The 18,040-nt window shown below is 44.7% G+C and overlaps 1 protein-coding gene across 1 annotated transcript in view; it reads right to left on the minus strand.

Annotated features, from left to right (window-relative positions):
- Positions 1 to 52: 52 nt before the first annotated feature.
- impg2a (interphotoreceptor matrix proteoglycan 2a) overlaps positions 53 to 18,040 on the minus strand; it is a 32,633-nt gene continuing 14,645 nt past the window's right edge. The window contains exons 7-24 of the mRNA XM_017357822.4: positions 16,448 to 16,614; positions 16,282 to 16,307; positions 16,115 to 16,141; positions 15,938 to 15,978; positions 15,567 to 15,697; positions 15,307 to 15,471; positions 15,103 to 15,161; positions 14,762 to 14,782; positions 14,373 to 14,563; positions 14,223 to 14,281; positions 13,856 to 14,042; positions 11,988 to 13,063; positions 11,050 to 11,269; positions 10,738 to 10,948; positions 10,430 to 10,618; positions 2,067 to 2,268; positions 1,857 to 1,936; positions 53 to 1,781 (exon numbers count right to left, since the gene is read on the minus strand). Of these exons, the coding sequence (XP_017213311.1) occupies positions 1,742 to 1,781; positions 1,857 to 1,936; positions 2,067 to 2,268; positions 10,430 to 10,618; positions 10,738 to 10,948; positions 11,050 to 11,269; positions 11,988 to 13,063; positions 13,856 to 14,042; positions 14,223 to 14,281; positions 14,373 to 14,563; positions 14,762 to 14,782; positions 15,103 to 15,161; positions 15,307 to 15,471; positions 15,567 to 15,697; positions 15,938 to 15,978; positions 16,115 to 16,141; positions 16,282 to 16,307; positions 16,448 to 16,614 (3,092 nt within the window). The 3' untranslated portion in view covers positions 53 to 1,741. The remainder of the gene's footprint in view (positions 1,782 to 1,856; positions 1,937 to 2,066; positions 2,269 to 10,429; positions 10,619 to 10,737; positions 10,949 to 11,049; positions 11,270 to 11,987; positions 13,064 to 13,855; positions 14,043 to 14,222; positions 14,282 to 14,372; positions 14,564 to 14,761; positions 14,783 to 15,102; positions 15,162 to 15,306; positions 15,472 to 15,566; positions 15,698 to 15,937; positions 15,979 to 16,114; positions 16,142 to 16,281; positions 16,308 to 16,447; positions 16,615 to 18,040) is intronic.

Raw genomic sequence — 18,040 nt, forward strand, 5'->3', positions numbered from 1 at the left:
TCAGAACTGCATTACAACCCATAATGAATGTTGATTTCATTGGAGAGGTGACTCAGTACCTGACAAAGGTTTATTTAATTATAAAAAAACAACAACAACAACTCAAAGGCATTGTTCACACAAATATGACAATTCTGTCGATTCAATGACATTTAAAACATGACAGTATTTTCATTTTAGGTGAACTACCCCTCCTGATACAACTTTACAATATTTAATAATACACATACAATGTATACATTATTCCAAGGACATGGTAATAAACCACTTATTGAACAAAAATGGTTCAAAATAGCTAAACCCAAAGCCATTACTGTAGCAATGGAAGTTCTGGTTTACCTCTTTATAATAACTCAATGCTTTTTTTCATGATCTGAGCCTAAGAAGCAATATTTAAGTTAGCACTGCTTTCAGAAGCAAAGTGAAGAAAAGTGTCAGAGACCATGGTCTGTCTCCTTCTAAATATATAATTGTATTTGACTATCACAAAGTGTTTATAGAAAATAGTTGCCCGAGGCTGTTTGCAAGATGGCGGTCAAGTGAAATGACTTGTCATAAAGGGAATTTGGCAAGAGCCACTCCTGTAAGGGCAGTTAAAACAATAATACAGTTTACAGCTAAAACAATAATATATAATAATAAACAATAATATACAGCATCATTAAACACTTTATCATAACTTTAACATTCTTTATTCAATACTCAAGACACAAATCTATAATTAATTTTTTAAATAAATATAACAATATTATACAACATTATTATAGGCCACTTTTAATTTTATTTGATTGTAGTTTTTTTTTCAGAATTATTTTTGAAATTATTTTGTCTTATTTTACAGCTTAAAATCTCTGACCAGCAGTAGAACTAGTAAAACTATAACCTTTAAATGATAAAAAATACCACCAAAGAATACAGTGTGTAATGTACTGAAAGTAACACAGACGTTGACTTTGTGATTCAAGTTATTTTCAGGATTAATGCATCAATGATCTTTTGTTTTGAACACCAAAGATCGATTGGCTGAGAGATGGGATACAGTTACTGGATAAGATGAAAAGGCACTAACAAAACATTTCAACAAATCAAAGGATACTGTTTGTCACCATGTTCTTGTTCAATTATAGTAAGAAAAAGTAAAATGGGCTGACAGTAAAGATAAATCGTCACCTTAGAATTATAAGATTCTATCTGCGTTCTGAAGGATTTTGAGACATTGAGCTTCAAAGTTTTAACATTCCATAGCAAACAGTATGTGTGTAACATTTGTTTTTTAAATAAAAAGTCATAAAATGTAAACAACATTAATGTAAATGTAAAAAAAATCCCATAATGTAAATAAGTTGTCATTTAATAAGAATATGTCAATAACTCAATTTTGATAAAAATGTCAGATAGAACCTTATAATTCTGAGGTGACGAAATAAAAAAAAAAAAAAGAAAGATCCATAGCTGGCCAAATTAAATTGTAATGGCAAAGTCTCTAAGAGACAAATAGAGGCTGAAGAGCTGTCATTTTCCAAAAGACAAGGCAGTTTTCTGAAAGAGGAAGACATCAAGAAAATCAATACAAACACTCTATTTACAATTACAGCAGAGAAGTCCCAAAATTCTCTCTTCTTCTTTTTTTTCTTACACTCAATTCATTATTGGAGATACAAAATATGCCATTCCCACTACATCACTTACTAACAGTGTTATCTTCTGTGACTTGCATGCATCAGGCTTTCAGACACGTGCCCTATGTGGAGGAACTTTCTCTTTCTCGATTATCCATTGAGCTGAGCAAATAAAAATAAAATGACATGAGGTGTGAAAACTGATAAATCTATTGGATTTGAAGAATTTATACTCACATTTGATGCTGCCGCACAAAATCTGCAAACTGGCGATCTCGAGCGTAGAGTTCAAGGATGCGAATACGATCTTGAATCTCCTAAAGGACATTATGAGTAAAAAAACAACAGTTTTACAACATTTTCTCTTTAACAACTCTCCTATACAAGCAATTGATTGTAAACCTACTCTACCATTATCTTTTTTTTTTTTTTGACACACACTCATACCTCTTTAGTAAGTTCACTGTGCTCATAAATATGGTGTATCTCTTCGCTGCTGAAGTCAGTGGATGCCTCGGCACTGGCGCTGCTGTGAACTGGTGGCTCAGGATACCGCTGATAGTAATGGCTGTAGCCGGTTGTTAAATCGCTCTCAAACATGGGGTTGTACTTAGTGGCCCTGTCTATAAATGGTGGACTGTCCTCTCTCCTGCGTACATAAAAAGTAAGCACACATTAAAAAGATTGCAGCCATCCGCAGGGCTAAGAAGTCATGACCTAAAGAGGGTCAAAGGATCACAGATCAGCCCTCTTGATGAATTAATGCAAATCTTATAATGGCATTACTGAAGTAGTAAGCTTCTTCCTAGGTGTTGCACATGCAGTAATTAAAGAGATATACGAGAGAATTGATCATTTAATGCAAATATAACTCACTCATCCATAAGTTATAATAATTATTTACATTCCATATCTTCAAGGCTACATTTATAAATAAATGTAATATTTAATAAATAATTCATTTCAAGACTTATGTTATGCTTAGAGTGTTTAGCATGTAATATTATGCTTGATATGCGTTTTTATTTATTTGTTTTCTGTTTTATAGCATCTATGCAGCAGATAAAGTCTGATTTACTTAAGGTCAAACACTTAAGCGTAATTTTGTGTCAGGGGATTGGTTCCTGAAAGCTCAGACTTTTGAGGTAAAGCTTTCATACACTGGAATTTACTTAAGACATTAAGACTTAATTAAGTCATTATTAGAAAGAGTATTATAATAGCAAGAATCCAGGGACGTGCGGTCAGGGGAGGCAGTGCTTCACCTGTCATCATGCTCACCTGCCATCATGAGATGTATACTAATGATAAAATAAATATTTGTCCACTGATCTGTGCTATAAATGCAATTTCTGTATGATTCAAATGATTTCAATACTTTAAATAATCAAAATCGCTGTGCCTCACGTAAGATTGGACAATCTCTTGCATCCCTTGCACACTAGGTTGAGCGTGTGCCTTTTGCTCACTCAGTGTATGCTACCAATGTAGTGCTTTATTAAAATGTTTTTATACATTGTAGACATTGTTTATTATATGTCCTCACTTTGCATATGATAGGTAATGTATTTCACGTATGTGTATCACTTATTTAGTGTTAGGATCTGACATAAAACCGCACTGAAATTACATGAGGTGAGGCAGGCAGCAGCTCTGCCGCACTGAAGAGGGTGCATGTATTTTTCTTGATCAGTGGTTGTTCTTCTTCTACGCAGTAAAATCTGTTATTTTATGTTTTTCTCTGACTGACTGCAAAAATTGTGGATGTAACGTCAATATCTCAGCTCAAAAATGTTTCCCAATTGGACTTTTAATCAAAACGTGAATAAATAATGGACGAACAATGCGGTAGCTAAAGGGCTTGCTTCAAAAGATTCGATCATTTCAATGTAATTCAAGTAATTTCAAGACTTCATTTAGAAGCAAAGGTAAGTACAGTGTGCAAATAGTGAGTGTGGGGGTGTGTGTATTTGTTTGTGAATGAGAGAGAGCGCATTTGCGGCGGTGCTGTGCATGTCTCGTTTGGTACAGGCTGTCTATAGTGTTCTCCTTTTTAGTTTTTAGGGAGCATATTGAATCGCTCCGCATTTTACATTCTTCCTTGGCCCAGTATGTTCCTGCCATGTGTATAGAAAGAATTCTATTTGGAAAATATATTAGATCCATAGGTTTGTAAACATAACCCTGAAAGAGTCGTGCCTCGACAGCTAAAAACCTCACCGCACGTCACTGCAATAATCCATGATAAATTTAAACTATAATTTACAAGGTTGACAATCAAAAATCACTAGATTGCTTTTGCAGAGTAAGTACGCAGACAGATGAATGCTTTCACATAGCCAAAAAAAGACCATATACACTAGCAATGACCATGGGAAACACTAAATTCATTTACTTTTTTGTGTTGTGCTCAAACCTCTATTGATTTCAGTCAAAATATTGTTTACCATGTAAATCGTTTTTATTGCTTTCCTGCTTACTAGTACTAACCAGTTAGTGACCTATTAAGTATACTAAGCATGAAAATACAAGTTCAAAGGGTCTCAATGAAATCCTAACATTTAAATGCATGTTAATACCGGGTGAAAATAGCCATGCGTCTAAGATGGTTCCTTGTGATCAGATTGCTGAAGATGCTTGAGAATACCAGTTCCCCTTCGGTTGGGGAACTTCAGTGCCATGAATGGGAGGATTCGTATCAGAAGCCGCTTATCTGGAGAGTATTGAACGGGCCAATGAATTAAATTAATTGGCAGCGTAAGCTTGCGCAGGTGTGCGACATCTGCAATCATCTCAGCATATAAGCACACCTGAAGCCAGCAGACGCCATCCTTTTCGCTTCAGATCCTTTCTGAGTGAGTCGATGAGGGTTCCTCTTGCTGATCAGCACTTCAGAGCGAACGAGTGTGTCTCCCGGTCCAGAGTGGGTCTTCGCGGTGGCAGACGGTCGAGCTGGGTTACTCCCTTGCCTGCGGTTCTTTGGGTCCGGTCCTCCAGAGCGGTGCGTATAGTTGCAACTTTCCTAAAAGAGCAACACAGTCGTGCAGCACGTCCTTTTCAGGATGGCGCTCCGACTGTGCGTTTCTGGATGCGGGGGTTTCCTGTCTCCGGATGATGGACACGATCACTGCATTGCATGTTTGGGGGTCCAGCATGTTAATGCGGTGCTCGCGGGCGGTTCATGTCGTCATTGCGATGCCATGACCGTTGCACAGCTAAGATCGCGGCTAACTTTCGCAAGAGAGCGAGCCACCCCAGTTGCCTCCTGTTCTAAAAAAGCAGCGGGCGCTCGGGCAGATCTGAGGGTTTCAGCGGGAGCTAATCCGCCGCCCACGGGCTCGCGGACCTCTCGCTCCTCACGGCGCTCCATCCAAGCTTCGGGTGGTGAGAGTGATCCGTCTAACCAGATGGTAGCTCTCACACTCGCTGACACCGGAGATCAGATGTCCTCCGCGGCATCGGAGGGTGGGCTTTCACTGTCCGACGAAGATCCGGACCCGCTCGCCCCCTCCGGGCAGGTGAGCGCTGTCAAATCGGATCCTGAAGCGGACATGTTAGCCGTGCTTTCCCGGGCTGCTTCGGCCGTGGGGTTGGAGATGGTTTATCCCCCAGCTCCGCGGCCGGACCGACTAGATGGGTGCTACGTAGAGGACCAGAAGGCGAAGCCTTCGAAGCCTCTCGTCCCCTTCTTCCCGGAAGTGCACAGTAGGCTCACGCAGTCCTGGAGGGCACCTTTCTCTGCCCGTGCTGCGAGTGCCTCCGCCCTCACCGCCCTTGACAGCGGAGCTGCCAGGGGGTATGAGGCGATCCCGTCAGTGGAGCGCGCTATCGCGGTCAATCTTTGTCCGCGCGGCGCCTCTACGTGGCGGGGTTTGCCCCGCCTCCCGTCCAAAGCCTGTAGGTTGTCTGCCTCCCTCGGAGCCAGAGCTTATAAGGCTGCGGGCCAGGCTGCTTCTGCTTTGCACGCGATGGCCACCTACCAGCGCTACCAAGCGCAGGCGCTGGCCGAGCTGCACGAGGGCGGGTCCAACCCAAGCTTATTACATGAGCTGCGCACCGCGACCGACTATGCTCTTCGGACTACTAAGTCCGCCGTGTGTGCGCTGGGGAGGACGATGTCCACACTTGTGGTTCAGGAACGCCACCTCTGGCTAAACCTGGCCGATATGCGCGACGTTGACAAAGTTCGCTTTCTTGACTCGCCCATATCCCAGGCTGGCCTGTTCGGCGACACTGTCGGTGAATTCACCCAGGAATTCAAGGCGGTGAAAGAGCAGTCGGATGCGATGGGCAATGTCATCTATCGGCGTGGCCGTAAGCCCGCTCCGCCCGCCGAGCCATCCACCTCCGCTGTTCCTCGCCGAGGGCGCCCGCCAACGAGTGCTGCCCCGCCCCCGCCTGCGCCTCCGGCCAAGCGGGCGCGGCGTTCACCTCGAAAGCAGGCAGCCCCTCCTGCCCAGGGCGCCGTTAAGTCCGGTAAACGGACCGCGAAGCGTCCCTGAGACAGGCCATCCGGAGAAGAGGAAACTTGCTCTTTCCCCGCTGGAGGGCGGGGCCCCGATAACAACGGTACTTTTCAGTGCCACCAAAACATCAGTAAAAGAGCACTTTTTCCCTTCCCCGGATGTGACTGCACGAGTTCTGCCAGTCCGGGACGCGCTGCCTTCCGGCTCGCAGACTCTACGTGCTTCGCCAGTGGCTCACGAGCGCTGGGGGGACGGTCTCCCTTCCCTCAGCCCTCCAGCCCCCTCTCCGGAGTCAGGGTGCGGAGCCAGAGCGAATCGCTCTCCTCCAGCTTTTCTGCGGGACCCTCGTGCTTCCCGGATCAGCACACCCACTCCGCGCTGCCCCACCGCTGGTACGTCAGCGATTGTAGCGATGACTCCATTAGCGAGGGCTCTGCCTGCCTGGTTAGCGTGGGCCAGCCCCTCGCGGTGGCTCATACGCACAATCAGACTCGGTTACGCGATTCAGTTCGCGAAACGGCCCCCCAAGTTTACGGGCGTGTATTTCTCCAGGGTCAACCCCCTGTCCGCCCCTGTCTTGCGAGAGGAGATTGCTGCCCTCCTGGCGAAGGGTGCAATCGAGCCGGTTCCTCCAGCCGAGATGGAGAGTGGGTTTTACAGCCCATACTTCATCGTACCCAAAAAGAGCGGTGGGTCACGGCCAATCCTAGATCTGCGCGTTTTGAACCGCTGTCTGCACAAGCTGCCGTTCAGAATGCTCACGCAGAGGCGCATTCTCCAATGCGTTCGTCCTCGGGATTGGTTTGCAGCCATAGACCTGAAGGACGCGTATTTCCATGTCTCCATTCTTCCACGCCACCGCCAATTTCTGCGGTTTGCGTTCGAGGGTCGAGCGTGGCAGTACAAGGTCCTCCCCTTCGGGCTCTCTCTGTCTCCGCGGGTCTTCACCAAACTCGCGGAGGGTGCCCTAGCGCCCCTTCGGCTCGCGGGCATTCGCATACTCAGTTATCTCGACGACTGGCTGATTTTAGCCCACTCGCGGGAGCAATTGATTGTGCACAGGGACGAGGTGCTTCGGCATCTCCGCCTACTGGGGCTTCAGGTCAACCGAGAAAAGAGCAAACTCGCCCCCGTGCAGAGGATTTCTTTTCTTGGGATGGAGCTGGACTCGATCACCATGGTAGCGCTCCTCTCCGAGGAACGCGCTCGCCTGTTGCTGAACTGTCTGAGGGAGCTCGACAGCAAACTAGTGGTCCCACTGAAGTTCTTTCAGAGGCTCCTGGGGCATATGGCATCCGCAGCCGCCGTCACGCCGCTCGGGTTGCTCCATATGAGACCACTTCAGCACTGGCTTCACGATCGGGTCCCCAGACGCGCATGGCACGCGGGCACACACCGGGTCTCGGTTACTGCGCTGTGTCGCCGCGCCCTCAGCCCTTGGAACGACCCCTCGTTCCTACAGGCCGGTGTGCCTCTAGGACAGGCGTCCAGCCATGTTGTTGTTTCAACAGACGCTTCCAACACGGGTTGGGGGGCCGTGTGTCGCGGGCATGCGGCTGCGGGCCTCTGGAAGGGTGCCCAGCTGCATTGGCATATCAATCGCCTAGAGCTGTTGGCAGTGTTCCTCGCTCTCCACCGCTTTTTACCGGTGCTGGAGCGGCAACACGTGCTGGTCAGGATGGACAGTACGGCGGCGGCGGCGTATATCAACCGCATGGGGGGTATGCGCTCTCGCCGCATGTCTCAGCTCGCCCGCCGTCTGCTCCTCTGGAGTCACCCGCGGCTGAAATCGCTGCGCGCCATTCACGTCCCAGGCACGCTCAATCGTGCAGCCGATGCGCTCTCACGACAGCTGTTACGCCCTGGAGAATGGAGACTCCACCCCGAGTCTGTTCAGCTGATATGGGCGCGATTCGGGGAGGCCCAGATCGATCTGTTTGCTTCCCCCGAGAACGCTCACTGCCAGTTGTTTTTTTCCCTGACCGAGGGCTCTCTCGGCACGGATGCACTGGCCCACAGCTGGCCTCGGGGCATGCGCAAGTATGCGTTTCCCCCAGTGAGCCTGCTCGCGCAGTTTCTGTGCAAGGTCAGGGAGGACGAGGAACAGGTTCTGCTAGTTGCGCCCCTTTGGCCCAACCGGACCTGGATATCAGAGCTCTCACTCCTCGCGACGGCCCTCCCCTGGCGGATCCCTTTGAGAGAGGACCTACTCTCTCAGGGACAGGGCACCATCTGGCACCCTCGCCCCGATCTTTGGAACCTCCACGTGTGGTCCCTAGACGCGAGGAAGACTTAGGTAACCTACCGACTGCGGTGGTTAATACCATCACTCAGGCTAGAGCCCCCTCCACGAGGCGCGCCTACGCCCTGAAGTGGAGTCTATTCACTGAATGGTGCGTCTCTCGCAGAGAAGACCCCCGAAATTGCCAGATTAGTGTTGTGCTCTCTTTCCTTCAAGAGAAGTTGGACAGCAGGCTGTCGCCCTCCACTCTCAAGGTTTACGTGGCCGCCATCTCCGCTTATCATAGCGCGGTAGCTGGCGGCACCGTGGGAAAGCATAACCTGGTCATCCAGTTCCTTAGGGGTGCTAGGCGAATTAATCCATCTCGCCCCCCTCTCATGCCCTCTTGGGATCTCGCCCTCGTTCTCACGAGTCTGCGATCCGATCCCTTTGAGCCACTCGAATCAGTATCTCTAAGTTTTCTGTCCCTGAAGACAGCTCTGCTGGTTGCGTTGGCCTCCATCAAGAGGGTCGGGGACCTGGAGGCATTTTCGGTCAGTGACTCGTGCCTGGAATTCGGGCCGGATTACTCTCACGTTATCCTGAGACCCCGCCCCGGTTATGTGCCCAAGGTTCCTACCACCCCCTTTAGAGATCAGGTAGTGAACCTGCAAGCGCTGCCCCCGGAGGAGGCAGACCCAGCCCTTTCTTTACTTTGTCCAGTTCGCGCTCTGCGCATTTATGTGGACCGTACTCAGAATTTTAGATCATCTGAGCAGCTCTTTGTCTGTTATGGCGGTCGGCAGCAGGGAAGTGCCGTATCGAAACAAAGATTATCCCACTGGATTGTGGATGCCATTTCACTCGCTTATTCGAGTCGAGGTCAGCCGTGTCCCCCGGGAGTACGTGCACACTCCACTCGGAGCGTTGCATCCTCTTGGGCGCGTGCACGCGGCGCCTCTCTAACAGACATCTGTAGAGCTGCGGGCTGGGCGACACCCAACACATTTGCAAGGTTTTACAATCTGCGAGTGGAGCCGGTTTCCTCAAGGGTATTAGGTAACCCTTGGTGATTGAGGAGACAACTCGGTAGGGTGTTGAAACACGCTTGCTGCGCCATTCTCCCTAACACGGAGGTACGTGCGCCTTTTTTATCTGTCAGTAAAGTTCCCCGTCAGGTGAGCCCTGCAGATTCCTCCGTGGCCCCCAGCACTGACTCAGCGGAGGAGTCACTTGCTGGCCCACTACGTTGTAGGTCTGCCCGCTGGTCAGCCCGCGTTTTGGGTATAGGTGCCTGCTATGCGTGATCCCCACTAGGCGATCCCATATGCTTATTCCGCCACGGTTAAGTCCCCCCCCTGGGCGGACCCGTGTCTTCCCTCTCCGCTAACCACTCTTTGCTATGCGTACTCCCCCTTTTTAGGGCTAGTCCATAGGTAAATTCTGCCATCTATCCCCCCCTTGGGTAACGGATGGCCTCCGCAGCGTCCTCCCTATCGGGATTGCACGCTTCCCAACGTACTGTCGTATTTCCTAGAATTATCTAGATGCTCACGACTTCCCAAAAAATATATCTAAATCCGTAAAACTTCTGTTGAAGTAGGATAAATTAGGGCCAGGGACACGTTGGAGGACCGCGCCCCCCATGATGTGGGTGCGTCACGCTTGCTTGACTATCTCCTCATCGGGGGTGTTGGTAAGGTGCAGTCATTATGGCGCTTTCCATATTCTCCCATTCATGGCACTGAAGTTCCCCAACCGAAGGGGAACGTTCGAGGTTACAGAAGTAACCCTTCGTTCCCCGAGGAGGGGAACGGAAGTGCCATATTCCGTCGCCATAATGACTGTCCCTTAGCTGTTTGAAAGTCTCTTCAGCTTAAAAGGATGGCGTCTGCTGGCTTCAGGTGTGCTTATATGCTGAGATGATTGCAGATGTCGCACACCTGCGCAAGCTTACGCTGCCAATTAATTTCATTCATTGGCCCGTTCAATACTCTCCAGATAAGCGGCTTCTGATACGAATCCTCCCATTCATGGCACTTCCGTTCCCCTCCTCAGGGAACGAAGGGTTACTTCTGTAACCTCGAACGTTTTAAATAGGGCCTGTGATAAAAGTTACTTACCGCATTGGATCCTCTGTCTCATCTTTGTCATACTGATCTCTCAGAGTTCTTGCTAGGAAGAAGATTACTCCTGACGCCACAAGAAGGAACCCAGCAACAGATGCTATGGCAATACCAACTACAAGTGGCTCTGAAACATATTCTTCACAATGCTCTCCTCTGTACCACCAATTTTCCCCCACGCGGCATCTACAGAGCAGACACACACACATAATAACTTCAGGAAAATGCCAACGTTGCCACAATATACATTCTGTTCTCTAGGTAATATGCTTCCTTAAATGTGCATAATAAAAAAGTCACTGTGCCTGCATATGGCTCCTTGACCAGGAATGATATCACATTTCCCATCATTCAGGCAGAAGTCAGGCTGAATGTCACAGATACTCTGGCAGGGTAGTCCATCCACGCTGAAGTAACCAGCATTGCACACACATTCAGCCTCACCTGACCAGCGGTTCACTGTACATTCTGCAAACTCATTACATGCCTGAAACTTGCATGGGTCTGCTTGTTCCCCTAAAACAAGAATAACACAGGTGCAAACATAAAGGAGGCATGTAGAGACAGCTTATTTAAATAGTTATTGATCTTTTTTTTTTTTTTTCAAATGGTCTTACCTGATTCAACATCCAATGAATATTTGTCAATGGCAAGGTTCATGGTCTGGTAAGCTGTGTTGCAGAAGTCCTCTAGAATGAGGTAAACAGCAGTATTGACTTCACGAGGAACAGGCTTCCCAAACTTCATACGGCTGTTCACCACTATACTTCCATTCCTGAAGTTCAAGATCTCCAGGTTCTCAAAGTGACTGAGATTGGACTGCAGATATGGCACCAACTAAGGGGCAAAGAGTTCCAATAGTGAGGCCATGAACTCACTAACATAATATAGATATAACTCCACTTCTGAAGGACAAGTGTTCTGCTGATTTTAGTACCAATAACAATCTAACCCAACTATTTGTGATTCGCAAGCAACATTTTGGACACCTTGATTAACTTTTTAAGTATTTTCCTAGGTGGCTAGCCCTCCAGGATATTGAAAATCCATGTTGTATAATATAAAATACTGATTAAGAATCAGGCATTGAAGTTATCAAATAGAGGAGAGAGTACCATTGAAAAAGGAAAAGAGAGTGCTGGCCACAGAAAGCAGACCCAACATCCATAAAGATTGCCATGATATCCACTTGTAGCGATTGCAATAAAGAATATCTTTAAAGAATTGGGCTCTACAGTCACAGCAAGTAATGTTGTTTAACAAATGTCGAGAAACCCTAAGGCAACAATCCTAGTGTTTTATAAGACAGAATGGAAGGGCGCAAGAAATCTATGTTTTTGGATGTTGGATTTCTATATTGTCTATTTCTGCTTTTGGAATATCACATTTCTAAATAGATTAGTTACAACATCACATATTAGTTAGTCAAATTTAATTGTTGCTAAATTTTAACTGGTGGGCCTGCAATTCATATTTTTGGCTAAAGGGTGAATGTTTGAAAGAAAATCTGAAGAAAGAGAAAGATGGGAAAGGAAAAATGTAGGAGATACATTACCAGTTCAATAAAGCGTTGTTCCAAGGCTTTGTACTCTGCTGAGCTCTTATTGAACAGATCGTCTGAGAACATCATGTTAGTTACACGCAGACTGAAAAACACCATCAAAGACCGACCAGGGTTCGTTGGCAATGCAACACTGGAAACAACATCGCCCTGGATGTCACCAGCAATGCCACTACCCTCTTCCTCACTGTAATGGATCACAGCCAGAGATGTATTCATGACTTCTGAACTTAAGGTATGTCCTAACTCCACCTCTTCTGGGGTCATCATGGTAATAGGGAAGAAGGGTGATTCTTTCTCAGGTACAAGAGGAGTTGGAGAGATTGAACTTGTTGGTTCAATGGTGACCAGTATGACCTCATCCTTTGTTAGATAATCCTCTGTTTCCTCTGAAAACTGTATAGCTAAAACATCTGTTATTACAAAATCATTATTCTCTTGTGCCATAGTGGTACTGTAAACATATTCTTCCTCTTCATCTTCTTTTACATCCTCTGATTCCTTCTTTGTGATAATTCCAACTGATTCATTTTTTGTTATAATTCCAACAATGGTTTCTTCATCAATCCATGTTTCTGTTATAGCTCTTCCTGGCATCTTGCCTTCATCTGGCCTCTCTTCTTCGGCAGATATTATGAAGTCTTCCTCAGGTTCTGGGGTAGATTCGGCCTCAGCCACTTGCACTGGCAGCATTGGGGGTGAATCCCTAAAAATCTGCAGGTTTACTTCCTTTCCATCTTCAACAGTAGTCAGTTCAGAGGTTTCTTCAGGCAGAATCTGGCTCTCTTCAACCACAGTTGTAATTGTTGAGAATTCATAGTCTATCTGAAGTATGTCTTCATCAGTGAAAACCTCTTCATCAACTACTGCTTCTCCAATTGGCATCTGTGCCTCAGTAGGCAAGACAGTTACCCAACTTTCTTCTCCTCCACCAGATCCAGAGGCAGGATCAAGGTCATCTGTTGTGACAACCCTATCTTTTGAATCAGTAACAGGCCCAACAGCTTCACCTGACATGGTAGCAATCTGGCTAGGAGTAATCGTCAACACCAAGATCTTGTCTTGAAGTTCTAAAAGGAGGAATAAACAAACACCTTGAGTCTTTCACCACTATATTTGTTAAATTCAGGGCTATCATTTCCTGCTCATAGGATGCCCTTGTCTTTCAGAATTCAGAAAATGTAATGATAAGTGTGCTACTGGCCATCCAGTAACAGGATCAGACACCCTTACTTAGGGTGCTTTCACACTTGGTTCAATTGCCTGGATCGCACCCAAGTTCGATTGTCCCCCCTTGCCACCTTCTCAGTTGGTTTGTGTTCACACTGTCTTTTTTCCTTCTGAACCCTGGTACACTTGCGTCATCAAGCTGCTGTTTTGTTTATGGCTGTTGCTAAGTGATGGTCACGAAAGTAAAGCGCCAAAATGGAAAGACATCCGCACATCGCGGTCATTCTGCTTTTACTGAATCTTTTGGTTTTGAACATACAGAAAGTGACTTGCGTCCATCTGCCGCAAACATATTATAAACATTCAGAATATCACACAGTCTGCATTACACTAGTGTCCCCCCCCCCCCCCCACACACACACACACATCCACACACACGAAAGAACAAACATTATGAAAATGATAGTTAGTTGTACAGTTAGCGATTTACTTCCGTTATTTGGAACGATTGCATTCAATTCAGAAGTCAACTGTACCAGAGGTCGCATGAACCGTACCCCAGACCACCAGAAGACACGTTCACACTAGTTAAACATATCGTACTATGCCGTCAAACGAGCCCGGGTGCGGACCAAGAGTGCTAGTGTGAAAGCACCCTTAAATACACTGACCTTATGAAATATGGTTCTTACCCTCTGTGAAACCCCCACTGAGATGGTCTATAAGGGCTGGAGTGCTCTCATCTAAAATTAAGACATCTTGCTCAACCACACCTCCTTCTTCTGACATAGCAGGATCTAAAAGTTCACCAACTGTGAAGACGTCCTTCAGCATCTCTCCTGGCAGCTCAGATGTTTTTTCTACTGCTAAAATATCATCCTGGACAAAAACCAAGACAAATCTACTGAGTCTCAGGCTTTGTGAACTTTACGAATGGTGATTCTTAAAGCAGTTATCAATATTAATGTTTCTGCCATTACATTCAATGTTAAAATCAATACCCTGACTATTAAAAATAGATTTTGAGAATATATGAATATCTAGTTGGTTCTAATTCACCTTGTGGTCAGAGTCTGGGAACTTCTCTGCTGGTTGGATTTCTTCTGGAGATGTTTCCTCTAACAAAAAAAAAAAAGAAAGTATATTACAGACTGCTGAAATGCACCGTAGACTATTGCTGTTCGTAACTACAAGCAAATACAGCAGTACCATGCAGAGCCTCAGTGATGTCAGGGCGGAGGTCAATAATGGTGTACTGGATAGTGGGGCCCTCTGAATAACTAAAAGTGCCTTCTACCATATTGGATTGAAGATTAATGAAGTCCAGTGTTTCACTGCTTATCTCTTCACTGCGTGTCTGCAGGGACACAACATATTCCACCAGTACTGCATTTTCACCACTGCAGAGAGAAAACAACAACTGCAATTATAATGGGCATACATAGGCTGATCAATTTTTAGACTTGCATTGTAACGTCATGACCATAAACATGATTCTTGCTTGTTTATAGTCTAACAACTCAGGAAGAGACTGCAACAAACACATTTTCTCACTTACTGACATGCATTCATGTAAACAAACATCAGGTCTAACTTACCTTGAGGGATCTATCTGTGGCCTATGGAAAAGATAAAGTTTATATTTTTACACAGCAGTTTTATCAGTGTATTAGTCTATAAGTTTATACTATTGTCTAACTATTTTCTCGAATTTGACAACTAAGAAGTATCTACATTTTTGTCAAATATGCTGCAGTTGCAAGTCCTGCGCCCCTAACCCTATCCCTCACAGTGACGTCACTAGCTCCATTGAGTGCATTATGTCTGACATTTCAAGTCTGAGACTTGCAGTATCAGCTTGCATAATCAAGGCTACATCCACATTCTATAAAAATTTTATACAAAAGTAGTCTTTGAACTGAAACATGGACAAACATACCTAATGTTCAGTACGGATACATTCTTAAATTCTGTTAGTTTCCCCAAAGCAGCTGAAATCTGTAGGAAGACAAATATTGTAAACTTGTTTAATTTCAAAATCAAAATAATATACTAACATAAACGGCTGGGCCAGCACAAGCACAAGATATTTGTATAAAGTACTGTATGTACAGTGTGTGTGTGTATGTACAGTATGTGGTACCTTCTCTGTGATCTGCTGAGTGAGTCTGCCATGTTCACTGCTGTTGGAGTTAAACAGCTCTTCACTCCATGGTTCCCCAGTCAGTAATAAAGCCAGCTCCACCTTCTGCTCAACGAGAGGATGCGATGGCAAAGCAGCAGCTTCCTGCTCAATCTCATTAGTGATCTACCACAGGCAATACACGCACAGGCTTTGCTTAGCAGGTGTTCCAATACTAAAAATTGATGATATGCTTTATTGAACCTCGGTCACCCGCCTACCTCAGTATCCTGCTCCATCAATATAACTTCAGATGGTGCTTCTGCAGTAACATCCTTCACACTCTCAGAAACAACTTCAACTGGAACCACTGAGGTCACCAACACAGCGGTCACAGCTTGAAGCTCATCTACTACAGAGTTTCAAATACATTTAATTATGATTTGGTGTGCAGTCGTGTTGCAGAATCAGTAATACTTATCTATTGATTTCCTGTTAATTACAACAATTGAATCTGAATTAAACACAAAGACCCAAAAAACTTTAATAACTGTAAATATAACCATTTTTTATACATTTCCTAATAGGTTTAATGTTTTGTAAGGGTTTTCTATATTTCTTCATTCGTTATTAACACGTATAACATACAAACCTGGTGTAACACTGCCTGGTTCTTGAGAAGAGTTCTCCGGTCTATTTAAAAAAGAAAGAAAAAGAAAGAATAAAAAGACTTTTGAAAATGACACATAACTACAGATACAAGAGTAAACAGTTCAACTACTCACACAAATAAATTAAAAAAAACAAACAGGTATAAAGGGTGTAGTACCTGCATACTGAGTATGTAGGTGTCTTACTGAGAAGAAAGAGGAAGACAAAACATGAGGAGAAAAACAAACTCAGTAAGACTGAACTCATCTAATACAAAACAAATGGAATGTTTTTAAAGGGATGGGTTTAGTGTGGTAAGTAAGGTTTTCAAATGTTCCATTTTACCTTTTTGGTCTTGTCTGTGCAAGTCTCTGCAATGAATCATGAAGATTCAAACACATAAGTCAAGCATACCACAAACCTTTGACACCAAATTTATATAATAAATTCATATTATATGTATATTTTTTAAGTTAATGAAGAGGAGTTCATTAACTACATTGCTACATACTCTCTGGACAAGTGTTATGTGTTCCTCTGATTGGCTAAAGGCAGTGCCAATCTCTCCTATGGAAACTTTATCTGTCTGGCATTGGCTCATCCAGGTCTGGTACTCTTCCTGATTGGGAAGCCGCTCCAAGAAGATTTTAAAGGCCTCCCAGACAACTTCCTGACACACTGATACAAACAAAAACAATAGAAAAACATTGTATTAGCACAACAAAGACCAACAGTAAAAAATACAAAAAGACCGCTCACCTTTTTTTTTTTTTTTTTTTTTTGAGAAACATTCAATAATTTTCTCTTTCTTTGTATTTAAATCTTTAATCCCACAGCTACTTATTTGTTCCTCTTTTGATCCTGCTCAAACTCGGTCCTGGAGGGCTGGTGTCCTGCATAGTTTAGCTCCAACTTACTTCTACATACCTGACTGGAAGTTTTTGTATACCTAGAAAGAGCTTGATTAGCTGGTCTAGGTTTGTTTAGTTGGGGTTGTTGGAGCTAAAATATGCAAGACACCGGGCCTACAGGACCGAGTTTGGGCACCCCTGTTTTAGACGTTGACTCTTCTGGTCATAGTCTTGCCTCAGAATCAATCCACTTCTGGTCTTAGTCCTTAATATTTTGAATTAACCCTCATCAATATTGACACAATACTCAACCATGTTCTGCTCATGGTTCTGATTTGAAATTAACTCTCTTTTGGTTTGTCTTGAGCTGTATCTGGTATATGTACTGTACTGACCCTGACTCAACCCTCTTCTGGTCTGTCCTTGACTCAAATCGTAACTTGGATTTTGGCATTAACTCAGACTTTTCCCTCATTTAAACTCTACCTCGATTCTGACTCAACATTGTCTGATCTAAGTCTTGTCTTGACTTGAAATCTATCTTCTTTTGGTCTTGATCTTGACTCTGAATAAACCATCACCTGTTTTTTGGCTATGGCACTGCCTCCGACTTAACTCAACTCATCTCAACTCTCTTCAGATCTCAGTTTTGACGGAACAGGATTTTACAGGAAGATCTTCTAATTGAGGATTGGACACTCAGATGGTTGGGTCTAGAGCCAGGAGGTTTAAACTCCTCAGAGCAAACATACGGCTCATGACGCTAAAACACACTAGCAAACATTTAGCTCAACAATTACCTAAAGCACACTGCAATTTCACACAAAAATAATATCTTAATGGCTCTGTACCACAGTAAATATGAAATTACCAATGATTTTACTATCTTAAACACCTCTGCCCCACACTAACACTCTGAGTTAGTCAGAGTAACTTGCCAATGCCAACTTTAATTTTATTTTCTAAGGTCAACAGCATTGAAATTGGATTTCTGAGGCACAGTTGTTTGGACATATGGGTGCATTTTCAAGATGGAGATTATCTGCCCATATGACACTGGTTCTGTCCAAAGCTGTACTTCACAATGGTCCACTTAGACAAGATTGCTCACACCCTCATTCTCAGTCATGGATATTAAAGCTTTGACCTTATTAGCCCCAATTCATTGTGTGAACTGACTTGTAACCCCACCATCTTGCCTACTAATTTGTTAAGGAATAAATCACATGTGACCTGTGAAATAGTACTCTGAG

The sequence above is a fragment of the Danio rerio genome, chromosome 9 (genome assembly GCF_049306965.1).
Source record: "Danio rerio strain Tuebingen ecotype United States chromosome 9, GRCz12tu, whole genome shotgun sequence".
NCBI classification, from domain to species: domain Eukaryota; kingdom Metazoa; phylum Chordata; class Actinopteri; order Cypriniformes; family Danionidae; genus Danio; species Danio rerio.